Source organism: Patiria miniata, unplaced genomic scaffold (assembly GCF_015706575.1).
Source record: "Patiria miniata isolate m_02_andy unplaced genomic scaffold, ASM1570657v1 HiC_scaffold_8, whole genome shotgun sequence".
Taxonomy (NCBI): domain Eukaryota; kingdom Metazoa; phylum Echinodermata; class Asteroidea; order Valvatida; family Asterinidae; genus Patiria; species Patiria miniata.
The window spans coordinates 5,024,969-5,052,216 of record NW_024037075.1 but is presented as its reverse complement, the minus strand read 5'-3'; the positions used below and the strand labels follow the sequence as shown (position 1 = coordinate 5,052,216).

The following is a 27,248-nucleotide window of genomic DNA, read 5'->3' as shown; positions in this document are numbered from 1 at the left end:
GGTGTAACCATTATTTGCAATTCACGATTTCAAACCACAAATAATTACAGTAGTTGCGTAACTAATCATCAATATCTTGTGTGGTGGAATTTCGCAATGTCGGCATCAGGGATAATTTGTTTAGTGTACAACATTGCAGAGCAACCAGATGTTGTTAACTGAATAGTGCTGTGCATTGTCGAATAATTTAGTATTCGATAATTGGAACTTGGATTTGATCAAATTTGAATATTCGAACATTGGCATTGAGGTAAAATATAAACGTTTTATGAAAATCACATGTGTATTGATATATTTCTTCGAGCTAGCTGAACCTAACAGATTTTACAGATGCAAATTAAGGCTAATACTCAACAAGAAAGCTGGCAAATCATGTGTGTAAAGTAGCCATCCACAAAAAAAGTGGCATTTGGCAAATAAAACCACTTTAAACTACACGAAAAAATTCACATCGAGGTAAAGTTTTTTAGCATCTTTTCTAGACAGTTTTCTAGACGGTTCAATTTTTTTTTCGAATATTCCATCCAGTGAAATGCTATTTGGATATTCCGAGAATGATTAAATATTCGGATATCCGGATATTCGGCACAGCCCTATCACGACACCCTGATGCAGTCAGCCCATGAGGGCAGATTTCTCCACAAACTCTTTCCAGGATGTTCAGCGACGTGATTGTTTACCTTGGAAGCTGCACCTCCATGGATGACACTCTTGATGAAGATCCCCAGGTCCTTGGACTCCCCTTCCATCCCGTTGCCAGATGTCTTGCCCTTGACGCTCACCCCAAGCCCGGCCGAGCCAGTGTCGTTCAGCGGGATGTCGAAGACCAGGACTCGCTTGTTCTTGGCGTTGGTCGGGTCATCTGTGTTCTTTTCTTCAGGCTGAAATAAATGGGGGAGGGGGGAATTTGGTCCTTTGATTCTAGCTGTTAGATTAACAAGGCCGTCATTTTGAAGATTTACTCTGAAATTAGCGATTAATTTGACAGATTGCACTACAAATTTTGACTATTAGTTCCTGGGATTGGCACATCTGTCCAGAAAACAGATGGCAAGGTGTTTTACGGACCCTGAGGCATCTTCCCAGCAATTTCAATGCCGGTGTAGCGTGAATATCAGACTCCATGAAATGTGGACTCATTAGTAGTATTGCGCATGCGTAAGTACGATAATATGCTATTTTTAGGATCATTATGGGAGAGTGACCTGTCACGTGTGAGGGATTAACCAATAATAGGGAAAAAGGGGTCTGATTTTCATAGGAGTCGGATTTTTCATATGACACCGGGTCCAACACATCATTCAAACCATTTTATAAGCACTGTATGCTCAGTGTTCTCTGAGCAAGCTTGTGAGGAAAATTCATAAGTCTGCAGGACGTGGGAGTCGAACCAAGGACCTCCTGTCCATAAGAGCAGAGGTCTGCACTTGTTCACTTCTGAGCTTGCAAGGGTCAGCAGGCCACTTCAAATGATCTAAATTTCAATTCGGTTTGCCCTTCACCCATGTAGTGTACTACTGTTTACTCATTACTGACTTAAGACCCAATGTACAATATTTAAAGTCCAAGTGAAAGGGCCAAAAATATCCGGAATCAGAAGCCGAGGTTTGTAGAACTCCCTGGATGTTCCAAGGCAGTTTCAAGTACGGCAGGGATGTAAGTCAACTAAAAAAAAATTGCCTGAAAGCTGAGGTACAAAGGAAAACGTTTGTGCCAAAATGTTTTTTACAATTTGAACAAAAATCCTGAAATCAGGCACTTGTAAGAGGACTTACATCCCTAAGGCAAAAAAAAAATAGCCGGTCTCTGGTCAGCGCGCGCCTCGGTTTTAACCATGCGCGTTAACCTTTTTTTTCCCTTCAAATTTACCACGGAAGCTACAACAGCGCCCTCTATTACCGCACCTCCTCAAATTTTTGTACCAAGGAGCACCAAGGAATGGGGAAATTGCGTCAAGGCAAATAATGGAGGGCACCAAGGCAAATTATAAAGGACACTAATGTATATGAGGACACAAAAAAGCAAAATAGTACCCACCTTGTCTGTACAATTCAAGCTTAAAAAAAAAAAAAAAAAACACACAAAAACACGTCCCCGCATCAATTCCGAACTTTCGGTCTGACCAGAGACCGACTATTTTTTTTTTGGCCTAAGTAGGAAAAGCCTGTGTTCCCAACTAGAATTTGCTCTATTCTCGAAAGAATGTTTCAAGTTTCAAGACGTTCCCTAAGACCTACCAGTTCTCTTGGGAGGACCTGCTCCGAGGTGGACGGGGAGTTGGCATCCTGGCGGGACAGGACGAGGTTGACCACGCCCCCAAGACGGACGCTGCGGAGGATGGAGACCGCTTCGCTCTGGGTCTTGCCGGTCATCTCAATGCCGTTGACCTGGGATTAAGGGATTAAGGGAGAGGATTAAGCAATGCGATTAAGGCAGAATTACAGAATCAGAGATTGGATTAAGATATGATTAGCGACGTGAATTACTTATCAAGAGACAATGTCTGAATTTGTCTGAAAATACTGTTTGTTACACTTCAATAGGGCATGCAGTCGACAGGTTATGGCTGTTTAAATTTCGCACATATCCACATGGCAAACAAAAATACTGCGAAAAATGGCCATTAACATTTCGAGTCTTGTTGTCGTGAAAGTGAAAGATGGCAAGTTGTTTTGTCAATAAAAACGCTTTTATTCTATGATTTTTTTTACTATATCTTTAAACTACACACGTATGTGTAGCAGACATATCAAAGAATACAGATATCATTTAATCGGACAAAAATTTCCCCCATTTGTTTTTGGGTGGTTTTTTTTTTTTTGACATTTTTCTCCACCATGTCCTGTACCCATTTCCATATCATTTTGCCAGACATCTCACATATGGCAAGTGTAATCTAAGCGATGCTTGGCTAAGTTGACTAGTGTAGCAGAACCATTCATATGCTAATGTGTTATATGCGTTTGCAATCCACACTTGACTGTACATTGCTAATAAAAGCACTGCTATTTTTTAGTCTTTCGCCAGATCTGTCATCGCACAGGCATCGCAATTATCATATTTCTTAAAAGGTTCATTGTTGAAAAAAAAAAAATTTGGATGGAAGAAATCATATTCAGGAAATTACAACTATTTCTTCGTTTGGTTCAGCTTTTAACTAGTAGAATATTAACACAAAAAATGTTCGAAGTTAAGCAATGTCACAACAACAACAAAACTGTTTATTCGCAACTATGTAACACAGCTGAAAAAAAGGAGAAAGGCCCCCAAAGTTATAATAAGGTGATCATACGTGACTTTTTCTGTCAAAATCAGACTTTTCTGGGCATAAGGTCAACAATGAGATTTTTGCATCTTATTAAAATATGTTGTTTTTCCTTTTAATAGGTGGTTAATATTTGAAACCGGTCATTCCTGGGCAGAGTTATGCTATTTTGAAGTTCATTGTGTCGAAAAGTAGAAAACGGAGAAAATACATGTAGCCACAAACGTCACAAAACAGTAATTTTCCTTAACTGATATACCTCGACAAATCATCAAAAATACTATATTTAGAGTTCAAATTAGGGTTTCAAACTTTTATGGTATGTTTTAGACATGTTCAGCATGTTCAAGATTACAAATATGCAAAAATGTGAAAATGGAAAAAAATCACCCCCACAGCGTTTTTTTGGCCCTATCTCAATTTCAACCTCTGCCCAGAAGCGTCTGCTTTTGACAGAACAGGTCACATTTGCAAAAATGCTTATGAGAAAATGATTCTTTTTCCTTCTTTTTTTAATTTGTTAACGGTTTTAAAGATATCTCGAGCATTTGCATTTAGAAATCAAACAAAAATGGTTGGGTGTTCATGTTAATACGATCTTGCTTGTAGTGTGCTAACCTGACAATATCTGCAAATGGATTTAGCAGATAATGCCGGGAAAACAAACACCAGATTGCTGCCGGTCGTGGTTTTCATTTCAACGGTTTACTCTCTCCAAATGGATTCTATAAAACACTGTATCCATATCTCTTTTTTTCTCTTCGAAGGCTTTCCTAGTAAAAGCAAAATGCCGCGTGAAGATAATGATAATGTAACTGAAACCAGACACAAATCTAGCATTTACATTTCGGTGCCGTTTGGCTTTATCATCATTCTAAGCAATGGTGGAAAAAATGTTTTTCAGGAAATAAAATGATAGCAGTGAACCTGATGGTTAAAAAGCTCTTCCCATGCTGCTGTTGTCAGATAAGAATGACGACGAACACATTTGGTAAAAGGTCCGAGGTATTTTGGTCACAGTCTTTAAATAAGGTGATACATTGATGTTGGTCACATTACAGTTTGTACTGGTCTTTCTCAAAAGATGGAAAAAATATGTGGTTTCCTTTTAATGATGTTTAATATTTCTAATGGGAGCTGCTTGAGAAAAAATGTTAAAATTAGAAAGATGTTTCAATCCCAGTAAGGTCCTCAGGGTTTTTTTTATGGAAAATTCTTCCAGGATTGAAAATGCCACCACTTCTAACTGTCACGATTTGAATGTTTTCAGGTCAGTGAAATATTTTCAACAAACAAATAAAGAACACCAAAATAGTTTTCCCCAGTTATAGGCAATCAGCCTCAGTCCAAAATTTTGGCCACCGGTATCAAATGAGGTGAACAATTGTCATAGCGATTTTGGGCAAGGTATACACATCCAGAGTTGGAAAATACGTGATAGCATTGCAGCGGTGGCAGTTTTTTGGGTGTTATCACCCTTTTTTTTTCAAAATGTCCATCAAAATGCTGGTTACCACTCTAGGGGCGGTATACCTTGCGCATGCGCACAACAACCATTTGTGCCCTGATTTGATACTGACCAAACCCCCAGGCTGATGGCCTATTACATAACTTCTTAAAAACAATGATTCTTTTCAACATCTGTGTGCAAGTTGACTTCCCGTTTCATTGGAAGTATCACTTTACAAGTAAATTGCTAAAAGTGCCATCTTCGGAGAGATCAATTGAACCGGAAAAGCCCCTTATCTTCAGTACTTTACCTCCAGTAGTCGGTCTCCTGGTTTGCATCTTCCGTCTGCGATGGCCGCCCCCTTGGGCAGGATGTTCTTGATGTAGATAGGGTTCTTGCCTCCCACGGCGTTATCTCTGGTGGTGATACTGAAGCCCAGGCCTTGGGGACCTGTGAGGGATCAGTGATACCGGGTACCAATCAAATATGACATGGATGGGAGCTATTAACGCAGAGTTCGAAATTAGTGATAGCCCGTTAGCCAACTGCTAGTAAAAACAGCGGCGGGCTAGTCAAACTACGGTATTCCTTAAGTAGCCCTGCTGGCGAGTCAAAAAAATATTGGGATGCGGGATACGGCAAAGATGAACGGACAGTTAGAAAAAAGTCATTAAATTCAGTGAAAACCTCATCAATTTGTGTCTAATTTTACCAACTGTTTTAATAGGTTAAATGATCTGATTATTAAAAACACTGACAAAAATGCCTCAGAATTGGGCCTGAAAATACGCAATTTTGCATTTGAGCTGAAAAAAAAGTGGGCTAGTGAAAATGCCCGCGGGCTAGTTAAGAGTCTGTTTCAGTAGCCCAGCTGGCGAGTGAACAAAAAAGTTAAGGTCGAACGAACCCTGATTAACGTCAAGTCATAGAAAAATTTAGCAGTTATGCTAAACCTTGTTAAAAGATTGCATTTTTATATATCAGTCATTTTCGCAATTTTACATAAAACTACATCCGAAGGGACAATATTAACCAAAATGGCCACATATGTTTTGGTCGCCAGTTGACAGGGAACCAATTACTGACCTTTCATGAGTTGGACGTACAGCTTCCTACCGATGCGCCGCGTGTTGGTCGGCGCGATGATGTTGTGCACCTTCTGCGACGCCTCCTCCTTGCTGAGGGAGGTGGCCGGGGCGCGGGCCGGCACCGTGGGGGGCACTTTGGGCGTGTCTGTGATCTCGTCCTGCTGGGGAGTGGCTTCTGGTTGGGGCGGGGCCTCGCGCTCTACGGTGAGGGCGACGGATTCGGTGCGCATGGCGTCACGAAGTAGCTCTTGGGCACTATGTCGTATGAAAAAAAGAAAGAATAGTTTCAGCCAATTCTGATAATGAATTGGCACAATACAGTCCTGTTAACTCTTTCAGTGCCAAAGTCGTACATGTACGAGGTATATTTGTTAGTTCGACAGTGCCAACCTCGTACATGAACGAGGTAATGTTCGTACTTAAAATCGCCAAGCCTCGTACATGTACGAGGTATAGTAAGCATGTTATCATAAGGGGGCACTCTCGCTCTTTCTAATAATATCATTTTTATTCTGGTACGACCTGTATTTATTTTTTTCATTCGAGTTCTTGCGAGAGGGCACAGCACTGACACTCGTATTTTCTGCAAAAATTGCGGAATTCCCCTGTGTGCAGGACAGTGTTTTAGGGTGTATCACTATGTACATGTATGTGACTACTATTGACTGTCCAATATAACATGGATATACCAGAGAGCAAACACAACAAATTTAGTGAGAAAAACTTATTTACCTTTTTTTCTTACAGAATTTTGAACAATTACAAGAAACGCTCGAAGTTGGGCACTTAATGGTTAAACTTTTCAATTTTGCGGGCAATGAAAGAGTAAATTTAACCCACCAAAATCCTACAAACTACACCAAGAGGGTTTGATGATTTTGTTGGATTGTTGAGGGTATTCGGATTTGTGATAATTTTAAGGAAGGTATATGAATCCCAATCACTATTACTTAACCCTAACTCCCTAGGCATATTTGCTAGGATGCAACCTCAATCCTGCAAAATCCTCCAACTGCCTCCATGTAAAATATGCATATAGCCTCAATCCTGCAAAATCCTCCGTTGTTTCTTGAATGTGGTCCTTGGAGGGGTAACCACTGCCTCAATCCTGCAAAATCCTCCCGCAATTAGTCTATGTTGAGGCAGAGCCAGTGACATCCTGGAGCAGTGCTGAGGATTTCAAGTATAATCTAGGCCTAAATTTATGCACGGCTGAGCATAAACAACACAAGGTCTGGCCTAAAGACCTTGACACAGTGCATCCTTCAAAATCAGCCACACATTTTTGCCATATATAGCCTCAAATCTGCAAAATCCTCGATTTTGCAGAGAAGATTTGGGAAGGTTAGGGTTACTGGGGACTAGCACCTGTTGAACATTTTTTGCCAATTCAGATCGTCAGAGATGTGCATTAATTTGTTATCTACATGTGCGGTACCAACTAGCCAATGTCACCAATTCCAAATATGGCGTCATCGTCCAATTCCTGAAAAACCAACATTATCTTCAGTCTGCAACTTATCTTTAACAACTTCTGCTCTGTGCAGATATCGAATCATTGTCGGAGTACAATTCTGAAATTTCATACACTGTTAAAAAAAAAATAACATGAAGAACAAACAAAAGTGGCCGAGTAAGACAGAAAAAGTCCCCAGACACTTAGTCTGTGGAAATTTAACACCTACAACCATTAATCAGCTATGACAGGTATATCACGATTACATTTTCCGTTCGGGAATTGACCCCAGGCTCAGGAACTTCAATTTCTTTCTTTTTTCTGAATGATGCAAGTTCCGAACTGTGATATTTTGTCACATATTTCTTGGGTGATGAATGCGCTACTGGGGTTGGGGAGTCATGGTTTGGTGCCAAATTAATTAAAAGAGGGAAAAAGGGAGAACGGGAAGTTGAAGGAACCGTTGGTGCTAATTGGCGCGTTTTACAAGCTGAATTTCGGGGCCGGACGATTGGCGTAAATCATTTCTCTGCATGTGAACTTGTTGGGACAGCAAAAGAAATAGTTCAAACAATGGTACATGTATATTTTTCCTTGGTGGTTTTTAAAGGTGTCCTCTGGATTAAAGGGAATATACATCATTTGCTTTTGCTGTAATTTTCAGAAATGGATGGAATTGGGGGGTTGGAAATATATAGCAAATATAGTTACACTGACTTTTTTGAGGTTTTGGGTTCGAAAATGCTATAAAAACCAAGAAAAACAATGATTTTCCTGTAGTCTGGTTCCTTGACTCCATTTAAGAAGAAACAGAGCAGTTTACATACATTGGGGAATTGTAAGGTCAGGGAACCAGTCTAGCTGGCTCGTACCCGTTCATAGGTGTGTAATCGATTGCAAACAAGTGCGATGGTCAACTGGGGCCAGTATTTGAAAAAAAAGCCAGTTTTTTCCAACGCTGGTCGGCTGATCAGCGTTGGAAATTGATACAAAAATACCACTTTTCTTGAAAATGACAGTATACCAGGTGCCATGATTTTACAGGATGCTTTACACTGTCATTCACTAACAGTCCAGCAAGGTATTTCAAAATGATTTGGTAGTTTTATTTTTTGATGTTTGCAAATGTTGTATTTTCCCTTTAACCTACCAGTATCTCCCTAGCATGGTTTACCAGGAACCATACCCATCCTGGCAAATTCCAACACCATGTGGGAAACTGCACACACATATTTCTGACTTTGTTTCTGGAGGTGTGCCAACCCAATGTAAAAGATTGTCGCTTTAGGGGTACTGTACCCATCCTTACAGATTCCAACAAAACATGCCGTTGGGGTTTGATGGGTTGAGTTCTGTTAGGGTTAAATGCTGTCAAATTCCGTCTGTCCCCTTGATTATACTCATGTTCTCACAGGGGTGTGAGTGACCACTGATAAAAATAGCTGAAAACAGCTGAAAAAGGTGTAAAAAAGCTGAACTTGTGGAAATCTCCATACTTTTGTACACAGCAAGTGAGGGAAAAAAGCTGAAATCCAAAACAAAAAAAAGCTGAAATCAGCTACATGTATAAAGCTGAGATTTCACACCCCTGTTCTCAAAGGTGTTTTTTTTTTAATAATTCACTCACATTTGTCACAAACTTTGTCCCTAAAAATGAGGTTTCATGTCAAAACAAATCTTTCTACTTGCAAACGGTTTGCTTTGTAAGAAGCGTTTCGACTGTACCGGTATGCTTTGAAACATTCAATCCCAGCTACATCTAAACGAAGACAAACATCTCTTGTGTCTTTAATCACACCAGACAAACTCAATAACCAACACCCATAACTCATACATGTACATGGATGTAGTGTGTAGATATGCTACATGTGCACATAAAACAGGTACCCCAAAGGTGTGTTCATCCCCTCTCTGGCCTGACCTTGCACGACCTCCGCCCCTCTGCGCAGGTCAAGGTTCAAAGGGTCAATGTATATCATTTGGCAAGCTAATTAGGTGACACCCAGCAATGTGGCTTTGTCATTTGCAAAGCCTGGCCTGTGCTGGTACTGATTCGGGGTAATTTGACGAATCGCTCAATTTTCATGCTGTCGTCAAAATGTCCTGGAATGGGTGGGGGAGCTTTTGTGTCATGACGACATTTCGAGTTCTGCGACTATACCAAAAAAATTCTGACGTTGACACTCCTTTTCAATACAAGATAAACAAAAAAGGACAGTTTTTTTGTGTTGTGTACTTTTGTGAGGTATTGTGACTATTGCATTAACATAACCTACATCAATAAAAATGTGCCAGAACTGGTTAAAAAAAAATTAACAAAATAAAAAAGCTTGTGATCAATATATTCTCTCGCTTTATTCTTTTGCTTCGCTGTCTTGTTCCAAGTGAAGCTACATGTAACACACGATGGAGTAATACATTCTTCATAAAAAAGTTCTTAAATTTACAAATACACATTTGAAAAAATGAAAGTTTTGGAAAAGGGCTAGCCAAAATATTCACTCCTCAAAACAGTGAAATGGCCGCTGCTTATCACATTTCAAAACCCAAATTCAAGAAGCTCACGAAACACTTCTACGTAAGTTAAAGATACAGTTGTCCATGTGTCTCTCTATGATTTTAAAGCTATAGTCCATCATTTGCAGCTATCCGAAAAGTAACTGGAGTAATTATTGTTGAAAAACATACTTAATTGAAAGATAGTAAGGGGACTAAACTCCCTGTGAAATTATTCTTTCTGGCAAGCTGTCATTTGAAAGTAATCAACGAAAGAAGGCCTTTCCAACGGTGCTTCTTAAGACGCACCGTAGGAAATTTAAATTAGTAGCTCGTTTTGTTATTCGGCGAAGCGCGCGCAAGCACTGGCACGACGCAAACGCACGCGCGGTTGCTGTAATTCGTCGGATCAGTGCGGGACATCGCATAGCTGCTATCGGCTCAGTGAGAACGTGTCTCGGACGCTGAATTCAGGCCCAATCCAAAACATGATTCATCAACTTTTGAATTGAAATCGAGATCCTAGAATGCTGTTTTTCTCGGAATATACAGCTGAAGCTGAGCTGAAACTTCATCAGGTTAGCTGTTCAGCACCCTTCTTTAGAATTTGAGCACTATTGTTGCTTCAAACGAACAAAATGCACAAATTACAAATGATGGACTATACCTTTAATAAAGTTAAAGATACAGTTGTTCATATATCTCTCTATGTTTTTAAAAACAACGCCACTGTTTTGAATTACTGTTCCCTCCAGAAAGCCAAAACATGAATCATCTCTTTCACAACAAATGATGGCAATTTAGAGAAAATATATCAAAACATGACCTACACCTTTTCTGTTTTTGCTTTTCATACCAAAAATAATTGTGTCGCAGAGTTTTAATCTCCGGATGTAATTTATTGCTTTCGTTGACCTGCTCGACTTTGTTTTTGAAAGTCCCCAAGTTGGCAAGATTGGGTCCAAATTTATATGTTCGGGTAACCTCACCACGACACCGAAAAACCGTGTTTCACAAAGGACCTTACACCTCCTCAAACTGTAAATTATGGTTCGATATATAAATTTTCATCACAATTCCCATTAAAGGGAAGTCTGCAAAACTCCGCTTTAATATCTAGAAGATGTTGTTCAGATCAGAACGTTAGACAATTTTTTTGATTAATATCTAGAAGTGAATTTTGTAGAGTGTCAATTGTTAAAAAGGTTTCACATACTCTTTAAGACCTAAAGAGGGAGATTTTGTTTGTATGGGGGGGGGGCAGTACACAATTTTAGTGTAACAAGTTATGCTGATTCCAAGTTCAAATTTGTTCAAGGTTTGTATTACATAATTGTACTTTTGAGAAAGTTTTAGTTTTTAGTAGAGAATGGTCAAGGCAAAATCTAGGTCTCCTAATCTTCTAGCATCTAGGCTCTTCGTGATGGGTCAACAAGGTTTTAACTTCTGGAAACTTTTCAGCACTATGGACTGTAAGTTTTGATCAATCTATTAAGGAATTAACAGAAAATAATTTGCACAGGTGTGAATTATTTTCTGTTAATTCCTTAATAGATTGCTATGTATCGACAAAAGCACATGTACACCAAAACCAGAATTGCGCAGAAATTACTAATAGAAAAAAGTCAAAAGCTAGGCAGAATTCCCCCCCCCCAAAAAAAGAGTATCATTCAGTCCTCACAGTTTTATTTAAACTCCACCCACAGTGTGGCAATCTCGCAATTAAAATAGCCCCTAGTCCTCTCCCTGAATGACTGCTACAGTTCAGTTCCAAAGTCAAGTGGCTTGTCAAAAAGATTTGAGTGAAATATGGGCAAAGGGGTAGGCTTTCTTTCCTGTTTTTAATTTCATGGTAATTGGTCGTGAGGGGTTTATATGTCAACCTGTTTTTCAGTCGTCACCAGCCTGAGCTCATTCTGGGGTTGTTCTCAATGAGAACTTGTGGTTTTTTTATGGGGGACTGGGGAGGGGTTTTTACTTCACATTTGTAGATCTCATTGCAAAATCCTGGGATTTCATGAAAAAGTTTGCAAAGAAAAAACAAACTTTTTTTAACACCTAATGAAACTTTTGTCACATAAAACCTGAACTCAGTGCATCCAAGTCACAGACCAGAAGTACTTAAACATTTCTTTTTTCTACTTCGGTTTTTTTTTTTTTTTTTTTTTTTTAAGATATTTGAAGCAGCAAACTTGTTATTTACTTTTTTTTTAAATCTGACAGGGGCATGATAAAATGATTACTTTGGATTTTATAAATTTTTGGTTTTTTGGCAATATCAACAAATTTGACAAGAGCCCCAATAACATTTTTATCAAACACTGATTTGTAGGGATACAATATTTCAGCAAACTGCTCTCATTTTCAAGAGTTTATGGAAAAAATTCAGAGATTTATAAACAAATAACCGTGGATTTTAATGATAATGAAAAAAATTAAGAAATGTCCCAATAACAGCCACTCACCTATCAAAGGTCATCTCAGTGATGTCCAGTTTGTTGATGGTCAGTATGTGATCACCTTCCTGGAGCCGGCCGTCCCTGGCCGCACGGCCACCGGTCTCAATCCCATGGATGACCAAGCCATATGCACTGGACAAAAACAAAGAGAACACATTCAACTTGAGGATTATGGCACTTTGACTTAAAGGGAATATACAACATTTGAAAACATCAAAAAACGCAATGACCAAATTATCACGAGATATATTACTGGATTGTTAGGGAATGACAGTCTAAAGCATCCTGTAAATTTGTGACTCCTGGTGTGCTGACATTTTCAAGAAAACTGGTATTTTTCCAACGCTGGTCGGCCGACCAGCGTTGGAGAAAACTGGCTTTTTTCAAAAACTGCTTGCAAACTCTCTGCTGCAAAAACTGCAAAAACTCATTGCAATTGATTACACACCTGTGATTGGGTACAAGCCTGCTAGACTGATTCTCTGACCTTACAATTCCCCAAAGTCTACAAATTCTCTGTTTCATCTTAAGTGGGGTCAGGGAACCAGACTACAAGAAAATGAATGGTTTTCTTGGTTTTTCCAGCTTCTACAAGCCAAAAAAGTAAAACAAGTCATTTTAACAATATTTGCTATAACATACTAATCCTCCAAATCCATTTATTTCTGAAAATTGAAACAAAAGCAATGTTGTACATTCCCTTTAACAAAGCTAGCAAATTTGATTGTCGATTCTTCAGTAGAAAAACCTATCCAACTGAATGAGTAACAGACGCCTTAAACTTTAAAATATTTTGACACAATCTTAGCTTTGGCCAAGTGATATTGGAAGTCATGGTCCTAAAGCAAAAATGCCCCATATTCGCAACTTCTATACAAACATGGTACCTGCCAAAAACATTTTTTAAAGAGCGCCCTCAATGGTTGAGGAAAAAACAAATACTTTGAACTTTGACCTCTCTGCAGCTCACCTATCATCGTCATGCTCCACCCGTGCAATGATCTGGATGCCGAGGGGCGTGCCGTCATTTTTGATGATGATCTCTTCCATCTCCATGTTGATCGTGCCGTCGTTTGTGTCATTACTCTGAAATAAAAAAATTATAAAAAATGAAAATGAGTTTAAGCATGAGTTAAAAAAAAGGGTAAGTATTGCCAAACTCTGTTATTCCGTAAGTAAACCACACACAAAAATTGTTTTTCCATTCGATGTCTCATCCAAAAGTGAATAAATTTGTAATGCTTAAAAAACAAAAAGCAATTCGGGTCGATTCACAATTCAGTGCGCCACCAAGAGTTTGCCACGGAGAGTTCATTTTTCCCAGTGCATTGTAGGAGATGGTCGACAAATTCGCAGCGCGGGACATTTGAAATTGTTGGGTTTTTTTTCGGTCAGTAGTTTCGTAAGCGTATGATTCGAATATACATGTATGTTCGCCCTTTTTTTTCCTTTTAATCAATATGATGTTTTTTTATGACGCTATGCCCCAATCTATAACAAAATTAGCTCAAGTTGTCTACTGACACTCATTCAAATGGACAGTGTTTTGTCGACTGTAAACTTAAAAAATGGACTCTCCATGGCAAACTCTTGGTGGCGCACTGCATTGTGAATCACCTGAATTGAAAAGAATGTTTTCCCTATGAAACCAAAAACAAAGCAGAGACAGTACGTCTTTACAGTTTGTACATATAAAGTTCGGAACAGGAACATTTGTACTGGCATGGGGGAAAAAAACTGCTTTCTGGAGACAGACTCCACTTCAACAAATTGACATCTCAAAGTTGCAGGGTGGTACATGAACAACTCAGCTATGTCAACCGATACACATTAACAACACAAACACTTGTGGCCCTGTTAGCGCAAAGCACTGAAAACATCTAGACATTCCCCATGTTGATTCTAGAAATTCTTCCCCCCCAAAAAAAGTTTTGAAAGCTGACGTCTGTCGTGAATCGGTGAAAAACGTTAATGGAGACAGAAGTCCTCAATGCTTCAGGGAAAAGATCACAGTTCAAACCACTTTTTGGCCACAAAAGAAGTAATGGCCTTACTGGGTTTTACCCAAGTTGATTTAGCCTTGATGAGGTTTACAAATACTTGGACCATGTACTTCAAATGTCCACTAAATCTCACGATGAAGGAGAATTTATCTAAACACCGAAGAACCAACAGGTGGTTTTAAGTTGCAAAAAGTTACACTTTATACGGAAAATAAATCAAGATCACGCCCCGGTATTTCAGTGAACTTTCAGGCACAGTGCAGGAAACTGACAATGTAATTAGGTTTTGGGAGGTGTCCAATTTTCAAGAACTTGCTTGTGTGAATTTTTTTAGAAAATTTGTGGGAGTCTGTTGATAACAGACCATTCTGGAGGCACCACCCACTTCGCACACGAGCCAACAACATGCATATCTCCCTAATACCGCAATCCATATTCCAGCTGGGAGTGTAATGTACAGTTGTACATATATGTCAGACTTTAAATAAGACATTTCATTGCGCAGGCACGGCTGTTATTGGCAAAACCATCATGGTCTCAGATCAGACTTATAAAAGATCAGTCTCTGCTGATCAATGGAATTTGTCTATATTACAATGAAAGTTTTTTTTTTAGAAAAAGTTGTCTTCGCGTGAAATTCACTTGGCATGCCTTTTCCATTTGTCTTCAAATTAACGACCGCAAACTGGACCTGAGATGAGACAAATAAACCTGTCCACTCTTCAAAATAAAATAGGTCACTATCGTAGAAAAAAAAAACTTGATTAAATTTGAAGTGGCTTGGGGAGTAGATCAAGAGTAGTTTTAATGTAAACAAAGTTAACCAAAATGGTCTTAAGATAATAGTTGGCAGCCAGAAACTAATTTGCGGTTGGAAATTGCTCAGCGATGTGTCGTCCCCAAGACAACTACTTATTTTCAGGTCAACTATTTTCAATTGTTTTCCGACTTTTTTACAATTTTTGCAGGCTCCAAGAAAAACGAGAAACAATTTCCAGACGAGCCTTGAGGCACTGTTCACTAACTACCCCTGACCACACACTTTTATTTGATGCCCATCTGTCATCGCCCCCTCTGTAAATCAAATGGCCTGTCATCACGCCCTCTGTAAATCTAACAGCATGTCATCACCCCCTCTGTACATCTAACGGCCTTTCATCACCCCCTCTGTAAATTTACAAGCCATTTCTGAGTATGGAATTGTCACTGCCTTGTCTTGTAAGTTTACAAACAGTGTGGGATTTACTGCAGGCCCTTCGGAGCTACAGGTTCAAAAATAAACAGCAGATAAAATAAAAATTGGGACAGTAAAAATCAGGTGTCAGATTTTATATACTGAGAGAAATTCTGGACCACTTTTTGAAAAGACAGCGCTGAAACTAGTTTCAAATTTCGGTTTTTCAGAACAACACAATTTTGTCAATCAAACTGCAAAGCAAAAAGCTTGAATACGCTGAAAAAAATTAGATTACGAATTTCTGACTTATACCAAGAGACAAACACACATCCCTTCTTTCACAGGAGAACCCCTTGGCTAAAGACTGCCTCTTTTATTTCATGTTCTGCTTTTCTTGCAGACAAATTTTGTCAGGGAGAACAAGGTTTTTTTCCTTGTCAGATAAAAACAACCCCAGTTGTTGCGTCGAAAATTGAAATTGATTTCCTTTTCCCCTAACCTATTTCAAACCTTATATCTTAAAAACCTAATATTTGCAGATGGTAACACCATTTTTTTTTTTTAAACAAATTATGAAGACCGCCACAACATTAATGAATAACAAGAATCAACATGTAAAAAAGACTGGAGGAAAAATGTCTTTCGGTTTTTTTTCTTACCTTTTCCATTTTCTGTTGCGCCTCGGCCCACTTGTACATCACGTCGCTGTCAAGCGTGTTGGAGATGGACTGTCGCGAGGAATTGCGTCCGAACCGCTGGAAGGCGCTGTTCAATTCGTTGTCGCGGCTGTTGCGTCGTTTCTTTATCATCTCCAAGCTCGGTTGCTGACGAACAAATAAAATGAAAAACACCACTCCAGTTAAAAACAGACATGCACAAATTACTTTTCAGACGTCCGGCACGTACTAACGTTGGTATCTTCCGCAGAAATCTCGGGAAAAATTCGCGGTATTAAAATGAAACTTGACACTCGATCACTTTCTAACGACGGAACATAGTTTCTTTGACTCCTCAATTTGATATCGGCCATGCTGCTGATAAACTCGATGAAAACGAATGTTGGAATGGAGAACCATGGAATGCTGTATCGCAGAAAACTGCAAGATGCATTACCTAATATGGTTCGTTGTGGTACAGTTATGCAACTTCTTCCGACCTCAAAAGTACATGTACGATTTTGAACCTTTGCATGGTACAATGGATACTTGCATGCGTTTGCAGACGAAACTATGTGACTATCAATTCCTTCTATAAAACGAGTTGGAAGAACAAGATGAGAGTGTTTTCTTGAAATTTTAGGACAGTATACTTTGCCCAACTTGTTAACATTCTCCCGAGGACAGAGTACCGTGTCCAAAATTTACGCTAAATAGTAAAGACTAAACCCAATATTAAAATATGGAAAACATTTTCGCTGTTGTTTCTTACCCTCTCATGTTTGGAGATACTGTTTGCATTCGAGTCCACTGGCTGGCTGTCAGTGCCGTTCCACTTTTCTGGGTCGCCGTTGACGACCACGGGCATTATGGGATCGCTGCCGCGACGGACGCGGAGCTTGGGGTCTGCAGGAACGAACAAAAGTAAACACTTCGCTGTCACAAATGTATACTTTATTAGCAAACTGTACATTTATGCTTAAAAACTAGTAAGACCATGTACATGTACATGTCTATACCTGAAAGGTGGCTTAGCCTTCCCAGGCAATATAAGGTGGTATAAGGACAAACCAACTGCGGGACATTTATTATCAGCACAGACCTACATGTAGTACAAGTTGTCAGGCTCAACTGACATGCCAAGTTTGTCAACTATTACATGTATTCCCCAGGGTAGCCCCCATAGTGCATGATTCAACACATATACTTGGCAATTGTTCAAGAATGCCGAGAATTTATGGGTTAATGTCTACATGTAGTTGTTTTTTTCATCCTGATGACATGAACTGTAATGAGGCTGTGGGGGTGTCATAAATGGTAAAGGTTAGAAACCCCCCCCCCCCCCAACCCTCTCCCCCCCCCCCCCCCATCCAACCCCTACCCACCCCTTCTCCATTTTACAAAGAGTCACCGAAAGGGCAAACTGCAAAACTCGTGGAAGGATTGCATGAGGGATCACAGCCTCGAAATAAGGCTACTCAACCACTGCCTTGAGTTGAAACAAGGCTATCTAGCCGTACATGTACCATTTAACGCAAGGAACAGAATGCACCTCCCCAAGCTTGTGAAATAAGGCGTTGTATAAATAGAATGTCCTTTGTCTATGATGTACCTAAATGCCTATGTACATATACATGTATGTACTCGGACATTCTCCCATTAGTTAGGCCACATCAGGCTGTGTCCTTTTTGACAGGTTGCCACCCTCCCCCTCCCCCCCCCCCCCCCCCCAACCACAGCCCAGTCACCTGGCCCTACTTCATATTGCCTCAGTCCATGCACCGTCATATTCCTCAATGCTCCACTGAACTCCCCCAAGACAAGTCAATCCCTCGGTCAATTAACAGTCTACAAACTTGCCCCAAGTCTGGTATGCATTAAATGCCCATCAAGTCAATGTAATGAACTAACTAGGTCGTGATATTGGAAAAGGGTGCGCAAAGTCTGTTTCTGATCATGTCTGCTTGCATGCATAGAAAACAGATAATGAATGATATTACCGGTAGGAGAGATCAAAATAGGTTTATACCGGTACTGGTCCAACTGACCCCAGTATTATCAAATATTGTAAAATTTCATTTATTAGGGTATAAAGCTACACAAGATTTGACACTTTGCAGTAAAAAAAAAACATGCCACATTCTCAGAATTTCATACAAAACTGAGAACTATCAAGCCCTGTGTATTGTTAAAAACAGGCATTTGTGAAGTAAAACTAGTCAGGCATTTGCCTGAATTGATCAAAATCGACACCATCATGAGGAGTAGAGACTTTTAAAAAAAATTCTTTCATTTCCACAAATCACAGAAATTCCTGATTTGATGAAAACCTACATTTCGCAGAACAAAAAAAAAATGACAAATTGCAAGCTCATTGTTTTAAATGCACAAAATATCCTGTAAGGTATTCAGGATTTGACCTCCTTCCAGCGACCTTGTGTTTCCAGCCAGCGCTAATTGCCGGGCACCTCTCGAGGGGGTGCTCAATCTTCTAGGCCACCCAATTCCATGTGCATCTACACTCACAACCCCCAAGGCTGCACTGTCTGGGTTATGAGGATTGGCCAGAATGCAATTGGAAGAGATTTCGAGGGGATTGTGTAGATGATTGGGTACCCCCAACAGCCTGTCTGATGCCTGCAACATTTGCAAATTGAAATGGAAGAGTTGAGATGTAGAAGGGTGGAAATATTTGAGTTATGCTTCAATAAGTGAAGCCAGAATTTTGGAAGTGTGGAGAGGTTGGAATTTGGTATTTGTGCTGTAAAGCTGAGGAAAAATGTGGGGTATACCCAACAAATTTCGGCAGGGATCAGAAAGTCATAACTACTTGTGTAAGATCTCAAGGTCTTGCAGGGTATGATCACTTGTAAGTAATAAGTGCGCAACAAGAGACAATTTTACCACGTGTGCATACGGTTATGGCATACTAGTGTATCTCTAAACTAAATATTTAACACAAATAACGGCTTGGATATGACATGTTCATATTAGCAAAAGTATCAAAGCAACTGGCCATATTACAACATGTAAGAAAATGTTGACCGAAGCTGAGAATTTGATACATGGTATGTGTTATGCCTGGCAAGTTGCTGAGAAATGTCAAATTTAACAGTAGGTTTTACCCTTCACCACTGCAAAGCACTGTACATGTATGATCAGTGCCTTCCAAAATCTCCAAAAATTCACAAACTTGCACAGATACTGAGATAGGACTCGAACCAATGACCAACTCAAACTCGTGCAGGCAATTGCAAGCGGGTCCTTGGTCCAAATCCCACCTCAGCAAGCTTGGGAACTTTTCTCCCGAGTTCTCGAAGAGAAATAAGTAAACAGTGCTTACCAAAGTACCTCCGTGGAGGGCAAAACTTAATAGATTTGGTCTGCATTTTCAGTTGGACAGCAGTGCCTTGAAATTAACCCTTTAACACTTGTATTAAAATGTATTACATTGTGTTACATTGTATTTACTCCTCTATAAATCAATAAAACCATAGAGTGCAGAGCGGTTTGAGGCAGTCTAAGGAGTAATGAGCAGGGCGGTTTAGGGCAGTTCAAGGGCTAATGGGTTGATCATTAAGGACCACTCTTGGATTAAAGGTCTAGAATGAAATTAAAGTCTTTGAAACCAACCTGTGGAAATTTCGTCCCCCGTCACCACCACGTCCACGTCGTCACCAGTGTCGTCAAAGTCGCCGTAGTGATTGGCCAGCATCACCCTGTTGTTGTTGCTGTTGTTGGTCGGGCCGTTGACGCTGACCGCTGAGACCGTGTGGGCGCTGTTGTCCAGGCTGTGGAAGGTCAGCGGCGGGCTGGCCGTGCCTACTGAGCTGGCGCAGGTGCTGGTGCCGTCGGGGATGAGGTGGGTGTGGCGGGGCCCGTCCTGCTCATCAAAGGTGGCTATAAGCTGGAAAATAAAAAAAACCACATAAGGGTTATCAACCTTCCTAGTCTTCTGCACTTCACAACCCTTCAAGTTTTGCAACACCACTTTTGCCCATAGAGTTAGCATCCACACTTCAAATTCCTTTGAGGTAGCCTTCTGTGGAGTATGGATAACATTTTCAAATCCCTGCACAATTCTGTGGTGTGGTTAAGCTCAGGGCAAGCATGCAGATTCGGTCATGGTTCACTGCTCTCCACAGTGCTGTTTTTGTGGGCAGTGACTCTCTGTGTGACACAGTGTTACATGTCATATCCCTCACCTGAAACAGACCTGTGCAGGGTTTTAAAGGGTTTTACATTACCATATTGCTCTGAATACTGACTTCCCACTTTAAATTTAAGAGGGTTAGACGTGAACATAAACCCATGAATGCTACAGACCTACAAAACTAATCCCCACCCAACATTTATGGCAGTTTCAGGTAGCTGGTCTGTTTGTTAATTCTTTGGAGAGTATTTGAGCAGATGGAATGTTATCTGACTTTGTGTACACTGACATAACCGTATTGTAAACATGCCATGTTGTGTTTATCAGTGCCTGTTTACACAGAAGACCCCCACACAAACAAACAGAGACATTTCTCTGTAGTTTTCTAATCACTGCAGCTAGAAGAGCACTGCACTGTAGCTTGGAGGAAGGAGGTTGCAGAGTCAGTGGGAAACAAGTGGCCACGTTCATCCTAAGGCCTTCTCACACTATTGTCTTGTCTCCACCGTACATGTACTGGAGCAAGTGCCATGGAACACTGGTACACTAGGCAAACTGTTCAAACAGACAATGGTTTGGACACAAGTCGGCTGTCGATTTTGGAGAGTAGAACCATGGAGCTATTGTTTAAAGGGAAGATACAACATTTGCAAACACCAAAAAACGATCAAATAATCACGAAATACGTTACTTAATTGTTAGGGATTGACAGTCTAAAGCATCCTGTAAAATCGTGGCTCCTGGTGTGCTGACATTTTCAAGAAAAACTGTATTTTTCCAACGCTGGTCGGCCGACCAGCGTTGGAAAAAACTAGCTTTTTAAAAAATCTGCTCCTATTTTTTCGTATTTAATTATTCAGCATTTTCTTCGCAATAGATTACACACCTGTGAAGGGGTACAAACATGCTAGAGTGATTCTTTGACCTTACAATTCCCCAAAGTCTGTACGTTTCTCCGTTTCATCTTAAGTGGAGTCAGGGAACCAGACTACAAAAAAAATGATTGGTTTTCTTAGTTTTTTCAGCATAAGCAAGCCCAAAACGTGAAACAAGTCAGTTTTAACAATATTTGCTATAACATACTAATCCTCCAAATCCATTTATTTCTGAAAATTGCAGCAAAAGCAAATGTTGTACATGTGCATTCCCTTTAATAGCTCCATGGTAGAACCTTTCAATCCTAGCTTTGACTAGGGTTGGATTTTACCTGACTTGAGCACCACGGCGTAGCAGCCTTGTTTTACTCATGCTAGTGTGAACGGTGTTTCCGAAATTTGGGATGGTGAGAAAGGCCCTCCAGATCAACAAAAATCCAGCTTGAGATTTGGAAGGATTTAAGTTTTAACAGCACTTCATTAATACTGCCTGTATGTACTTGAAAACTTTGACCAATCAGGCAACAGGAAGTCAACTGTCATTGGCCAAGCACCCAATACAGCCAGTGTTGCCTGACCTCGTTGTGATTTCAAAGGGAAAATACAACATTTGCAAACATCAAAAAATTAAAACTACCAAATCATTTTGAAATACCTTGCTGGACTGTTAGTGAATGACAGTGTAAAGCATCCTGTAAAATCATGGCACCTGGTATACTGTCATTTTCAAGAAAAGTGCTATTTTTGTATCAATTTCCAACACTGGTCAGCCGACCAGCGTTGGCTTTTTTTCAAATACTGGCCCCAATTGACCATCGCACTTGTTTGCAATCAATTACACACCTATGAACGGGTACAAGCCAGCTAGACTGGTTCCCTGACCTTACAATTCCCCAATGTATGTAAACTGCTCTGTTTCTTCTTATTTGGAGTCAGGGAACCAGACTATGTACAGGAAAATGATTGTTTTTCTTGGTTTTTATAGCATTTTCGAACCCAAAACCTCAAAAAAGTCAGTGTAACTGTATTTGCTATATATTTCCAACCCCCCAATTCCATCCATTTCTGAAAATTACAGCAAAAGCAAATGATGTACATTCCCTTTAAGGATGAGCAAGGTCTACATGTAGTTTTCCGTCTAGAGAGAGTTCCAATCAGGACATGTGTTACATACAAGTCGCTTGTATCTTACAATCTTGCCAGCCAGACAGACATGTCACACAAGGCCACTCCTAATGGCCCTATAATAATGCCAAAGTGGGACATCTTAACAGCTTGTTCCAGACACCCTAAATGTCTCCCACATGCTACCCTTGTTGTGTGACTTTGAGTTATGGGGGGCTACACAAGCTGCCTGCCAGAAGCAACAGGCAGAGACCAATCAAAGCCCTGTCCAAATGGTTTGAAGGAAAGGGCATCTAATCCTACTTGAGCACAAGACTAGTCCACTGGACCAACACCAAATTTTAGAATAAAAATGTGACATTGAAATAAAATGCTGACATACACAATGTCCTTATCGTAGCATTTTTTTCTGAGTGAAAACAAAACATTCCTTCAATAATGACATGTACCCGGTACATCTATTGTTAAAATTGACAAAAGCATAAGAACTACTTGTATACCAACTGAAGGGCGTCAGCGTTATGCAATGCCCGTGACAGAGCTTTGATTTAAGAGCTCAGTGAATGAACCTGAAATGTCTTCTTCAAATCTTATCCATCATCTAGTAATGGTCAAGGAGATTACAGACTAGGAGTTTTACATCATTTCTCTGAATACAGTATACTATACATGTAGATCTACAAGTAAATGGTTCAGAAAAAGTAATAGTGAAACTGTGTTTTCAATAAGCAGCTATAAAAAAAAGCTCAAGATCTGTTACTCTTGCCTCCTGTTCAAATTCCCCTACCTCATAGACAAGCAATGAAACATCTGTAACACATAACTGTCACTAGGAGTTTGTTTGCAGTAAACATACAAATGAGAATTCCACATCAGAGGCATTTTTTTGTGTAATATTCTTCCATGAGTAGAGATGATCTTGACAATACTTGACCTCTCTCGAGGACATAAATTACAATCACTGTCCAACAAGTGGTTCTGTAGCCACTCGATAGAACAAAATCCCCTCAAATACCTGCCAAGCTGCGGCTCCACCTCTCCTGAAGTGACTTTGGCAATTGAAGACCAACGCTCTGAAGACAACGAAGACAACACAGCAACCAACATCTACGCTAATGATTTCAGTACAAGCAATGGAGTGGAATGTCTAAACTAACGACGTGGGCCACTTGCGGACTTGCGTGAGCGAGATATTGGCTCGGGCAAGCCTGAAGTTCCCTCTTTTCGCTCAGACTTCAAACACCCACTGTCTGCATTCCAACACAGTACAAGGACTTGGCGCTAATAGGCAAGACCTTTAAAGGTATCTCGTACAGATGTGGAGAATTCTTCCAATTGTTCCTGCATGCCTCAACATTAAAGCTAATGCAAATCTAAACACCTAGCACATGCAGCAGGCCCAAATGTTTCAGACTGAAACAATATAACCATTAATTTTGCTGCATAATAACGAATTGAATTTCTTAAAGTTTTTTTTGTAGTAAATCTTTTCTTTTCAGCATTTCTATTTCTTCAATTAAAAGCTACACTTACATGTACGTAGCAATCTTCACAACGCCACATTTCAAATGAAAATAACTCAGCTAATTCCAAGAGTTTCCCACATAAGTACCCCAACACAAGGCAATTTTGAAAGTCTTGTTAATTTTGAACAAATGACATTTGCTCTGGATGTTGAACCTGTTGAGATTCAGCAGGCATCCGATTTAGATTATGTTAAAATTCAGGAAGGGTTTACTTGGAATACACACACTTAACGCAGGTTAGGATTACAATCTTTAGGCTTTGGTTGTGCCCAGTTGGCTGTCGATGAAGAGTTTTCTCTGAACTAGGGGTGCAAACCAAATATCGTCGGTACCTTTAATGGAAAAAGAGGTCCAGACATGGGCCCCAATGACAGGTAAAGCTGAGGGATCAGTGTGCTATTGGACTGGGGATCAATCTAGCAAAGGAACCCGTCAACACCCGTACAGAATGACCAACAGGCTTGGGGGACAGGACCAAATTTACCAACATTTTCCTGGTAATAGGGAGGGTAGTGCTAATATGTATGCATGTACATTGTAGAGCTAGAGGGGTGTTCCTGGTTTACCTAGAGAGGGGTGTTGCTGGCAATGTGATCACCAGTGGATCCCTTATCAACTTTTTTTTTGGGGGGGGGGTGGTGAAGACTGCAGCATCAATTCAAATTGTAGAAGTGTTCACTTCACTGCTACACCCCCACCCCACCCCCACCCCCACCCCCACCCCACCCCTACCAAATGTTCTATTGGTCTTTGAAGCTGCAATTTCATTGGTTTGGAACAGTCCCATGTCAGGTTTGTAATAAACACATGTCACATCATTTATGTCGTTCTGCCACGCATACAATGTGCATCAAAAGGGGGGCATAATACGCAGCGCGTCCATGTACACTGTAGAGGGCGCCCTTCTTGATGCGGCATTTCATGTATACTGCAGGGAGGGGGAGTTCAAAGTAAGCAATCAGTAGTTAGGCCTACACTGCAATGATTACATTTGATTCTGACAAAGAAATGGGGTACAAATAGGCCTTCGGTACAAAACACTCGACCACCACCTTGCCAGGGTCAGCTTGCCAATTCAAACTGAGCACAAAACACAAAAAATAATAAATTCACATTTATACAGAAAAATTCCATCACCATCATAACAACCTTATATTAAAAAATTGTCACTTCCGGCTAATCGTGAAGTACACCGGACAAAGTTACGGCTTTGGCTATGGATATTCTCTGCAGCATGTCAATGCAAAAATCCAAAAGCCACAGCCCCAAAATGCAAACTGGTATGCATCCTTCTGGCTGATTGATACAACTTGTGCAACACCACCCCACCCAGACTCAAGTGGTGCCCAATCTAAACCCTAGAGGGCTCCAAATAAACAGCTGGGATGCTTGTCATTTACAAATGACTGCTTTTATGGCCACCTTCCATTTAGCTCTTCAGTTTAATTGGACGGTCCCACATTCCCTTCTTCCCATTAACACAATTACAGTTGGGGAGGGGGGAGATACAATCTTGATTTGTTTACAATTTTGTTCGTTTGTAAACAATTTTGCTCGAACAAGTAGTTTTGAATTTACACTAATGTATTTTTACACGTATTCTTGAGGTGGCTATTTCAACCACAGGTGGTCATTTTGAGCAGTTTTCAAGGAAATTGACCAATATTTTCAAAGTGCCTGCTCAAGTGTAAATGTGAGAATTGTTTGGGGTTTTTTGTACTTTTTAAAGCTATAGTCCATCATTTGCAGCCATCCGAAAAGTAACTGGCGTAATTATTGTTGAAAAACAAACTTGGTTGAAAGATAGTAAGGGAACTAAACTCCCTGTGAAATTTTTCTTTCTGGGAAGCTGTCATTTTGAAGTAATCAACGAAAGAAGGCATTTCCAACGGTGATTCTTAAGAAGCACCGTAGGAAAATTTAAATTAGTAGTTCGTTTTGTTATTCAGCGCAGCGCGCCCAAGTATTGGAACGACGCACACGCGCGCGCGGTTGTTGTAATTCGTCGGATCAGTGCGCGACGTCGCGTATAGCTGCAATTCAAAACAATTCAAAACATGATTCAGTAACTTTTGATTTGAAATTGAGATCTTAGAATGCTGTTTTTCTCGGAATGTACAGCTGAAGCTTAGCTGAAACTTCATTAGGTTAGTTGCTCAGTATCCTTCATTAGATTTTGAACTCTTTTGTTGCTTCAAACGAACAAAATGCACAAATTACAAATGATGGACTGTAGCTTTAAAGAGGTAAGGGAAACTTGGACTGATCACTCTGTGTACAAGTACCCCCTCAACGGTAAGAAAGGGAGAGTTGGGGGAGACCACTGGGAGAGACATCTGAACGTATTGCCGGCGACGCTTGACACTCATGCGAAGACGCTATGCACAATGAAATATGTTGTGCGTTCTTCACGCTATATTTGCGAACCAGTAGGCCTATGCATGCAGTGTGTCCCAATTCGACACTCTCAAAAGCGGCCAAAAGAGCACTCTCTCTTGTTTGCGAATGAAGCCCATAATGCGTTGCTGTGGACATAGTTTTGAAATAGCATAAAGGTTCATTGCAACTAAAATTGTATTACATTAGCAGTGGAAAAAGCGATTGGGGGTGCCAATAGTTGTCTTTTTCAGTGGCCCGTACCGGTAGTTATTGTCTTTGATTTTAAATAAAATATGAAATATGATTTCACACAATTTTGGGGGGCACAAATCTTGTCTTTGTTGAAGAGAAAAATGGTTCTGGTTGAAACAAAGGTACACAAAACTAAATATGGGATCCACCAACATACGGCTTGATAGCTCAGTTGGTAGAGCACCGGAATTGTAATCCAGAGAACGCAGGTTCAAACCCCACTCCAGTCAATTTCTTTGTTCAACTTTTTTTTTATAACTGATAAAAAATGTAATAAAAATGCCAGACTAAGCAGTATGAATGCCAATGCCACCCTGGGGGTCTTCTTTCTTCTCCTAGTCCCGTCTGATTCCCCTTTATCCCCCTTTTTTTGTCAAGGTTCTTTTGAGGTTGAACGGACAACTGTATCCCTAGGCAATGTCTGGCAAACGAACCGGGGCACAGGAAAGCAAAATGTGAGGGGGTTCAAAGTCATTAGCCTATTATCAGGTCAATCTCTATTTAAAATGCTCAAGTATTGTTGCAATCTGACAGTAGATTTTTTGTAAACCAAGGAGTTTGGGTGATTTATCATTTGGGCGAAACAAATTGCTGTTGTCAAAAAGAGTTCAGCCTTGACAGTTCAGTGACAAACTGCGCAAATGTCAGCGAGGGGAATAAAGGTTTCTGTTGTGAAATTTTGACGTCTAACCATGCATGTAGCTGAGGCTTTTCAAATTTCAATGAGTTGAAATAGAGGCCAGTCTAGCACAAATGTACGTCCGTAATTATTAGTTTCTCAAGTGAAAACGTAAAACAGGTTGTGGAAAGTGTAGGGGGAAAATAATTAAAGAATTTTTTTTTTAGATTTTGAAATGTTATTCAGTGAAGGTCTTTCGTACTAATATT

At 40.2% G+C, this 27,248-nt stretch overlaps 1 protein-coding gene across 1 annotated transcript in view; it reads right to left on the bottom strand.

Annotated features, from left to right (window-relative positions):
• Window positions 1-27,248, bottom strand: part of LOC119719682 (partitioning defective 3 homolog) — a 70,460-nt gene that overhangs the window by 33,668 nt on the left and 9,544 nt on the right. The window contains exons 3-11 of the mRNA XM_038189177.1: window positions 19,684-19,957; window positions 16,823-16,956; window positions 16,054-16,218; window positions 13,185-13,300; window positions 12,221-12,346; window positions 5,802-6,058; window positions 5,026-5,165; window positions 2,238-2,387; window positions 681-881 (exon numbers count right to left, since the gene is read on the bottom strand). Coding sequence (XP_038045105.1) covers window positions 681-881; window positions 2,238-2,387; window positions 5,026-5,165; window positions 5,802-6,058; window positions 12,221-12,346; window positions 13,185-13,300; window positions 16,054-16,218; window positions 16,823-16,956; window positions 19,684-19,957 — 1,563 coding nt within the window. The remainder of the gene's footprint in view (window positions 1-680; window positions 882-2,237; window positions 2,388-5,025; window positions 5,166-5,801; window positions 6,059-12,220; window positions 12,347-13,184; window positions 13,301-16,053; window positions 16,219-16,822; window positions 16,957-19,683; window positions 19,958-27,248) is intronic.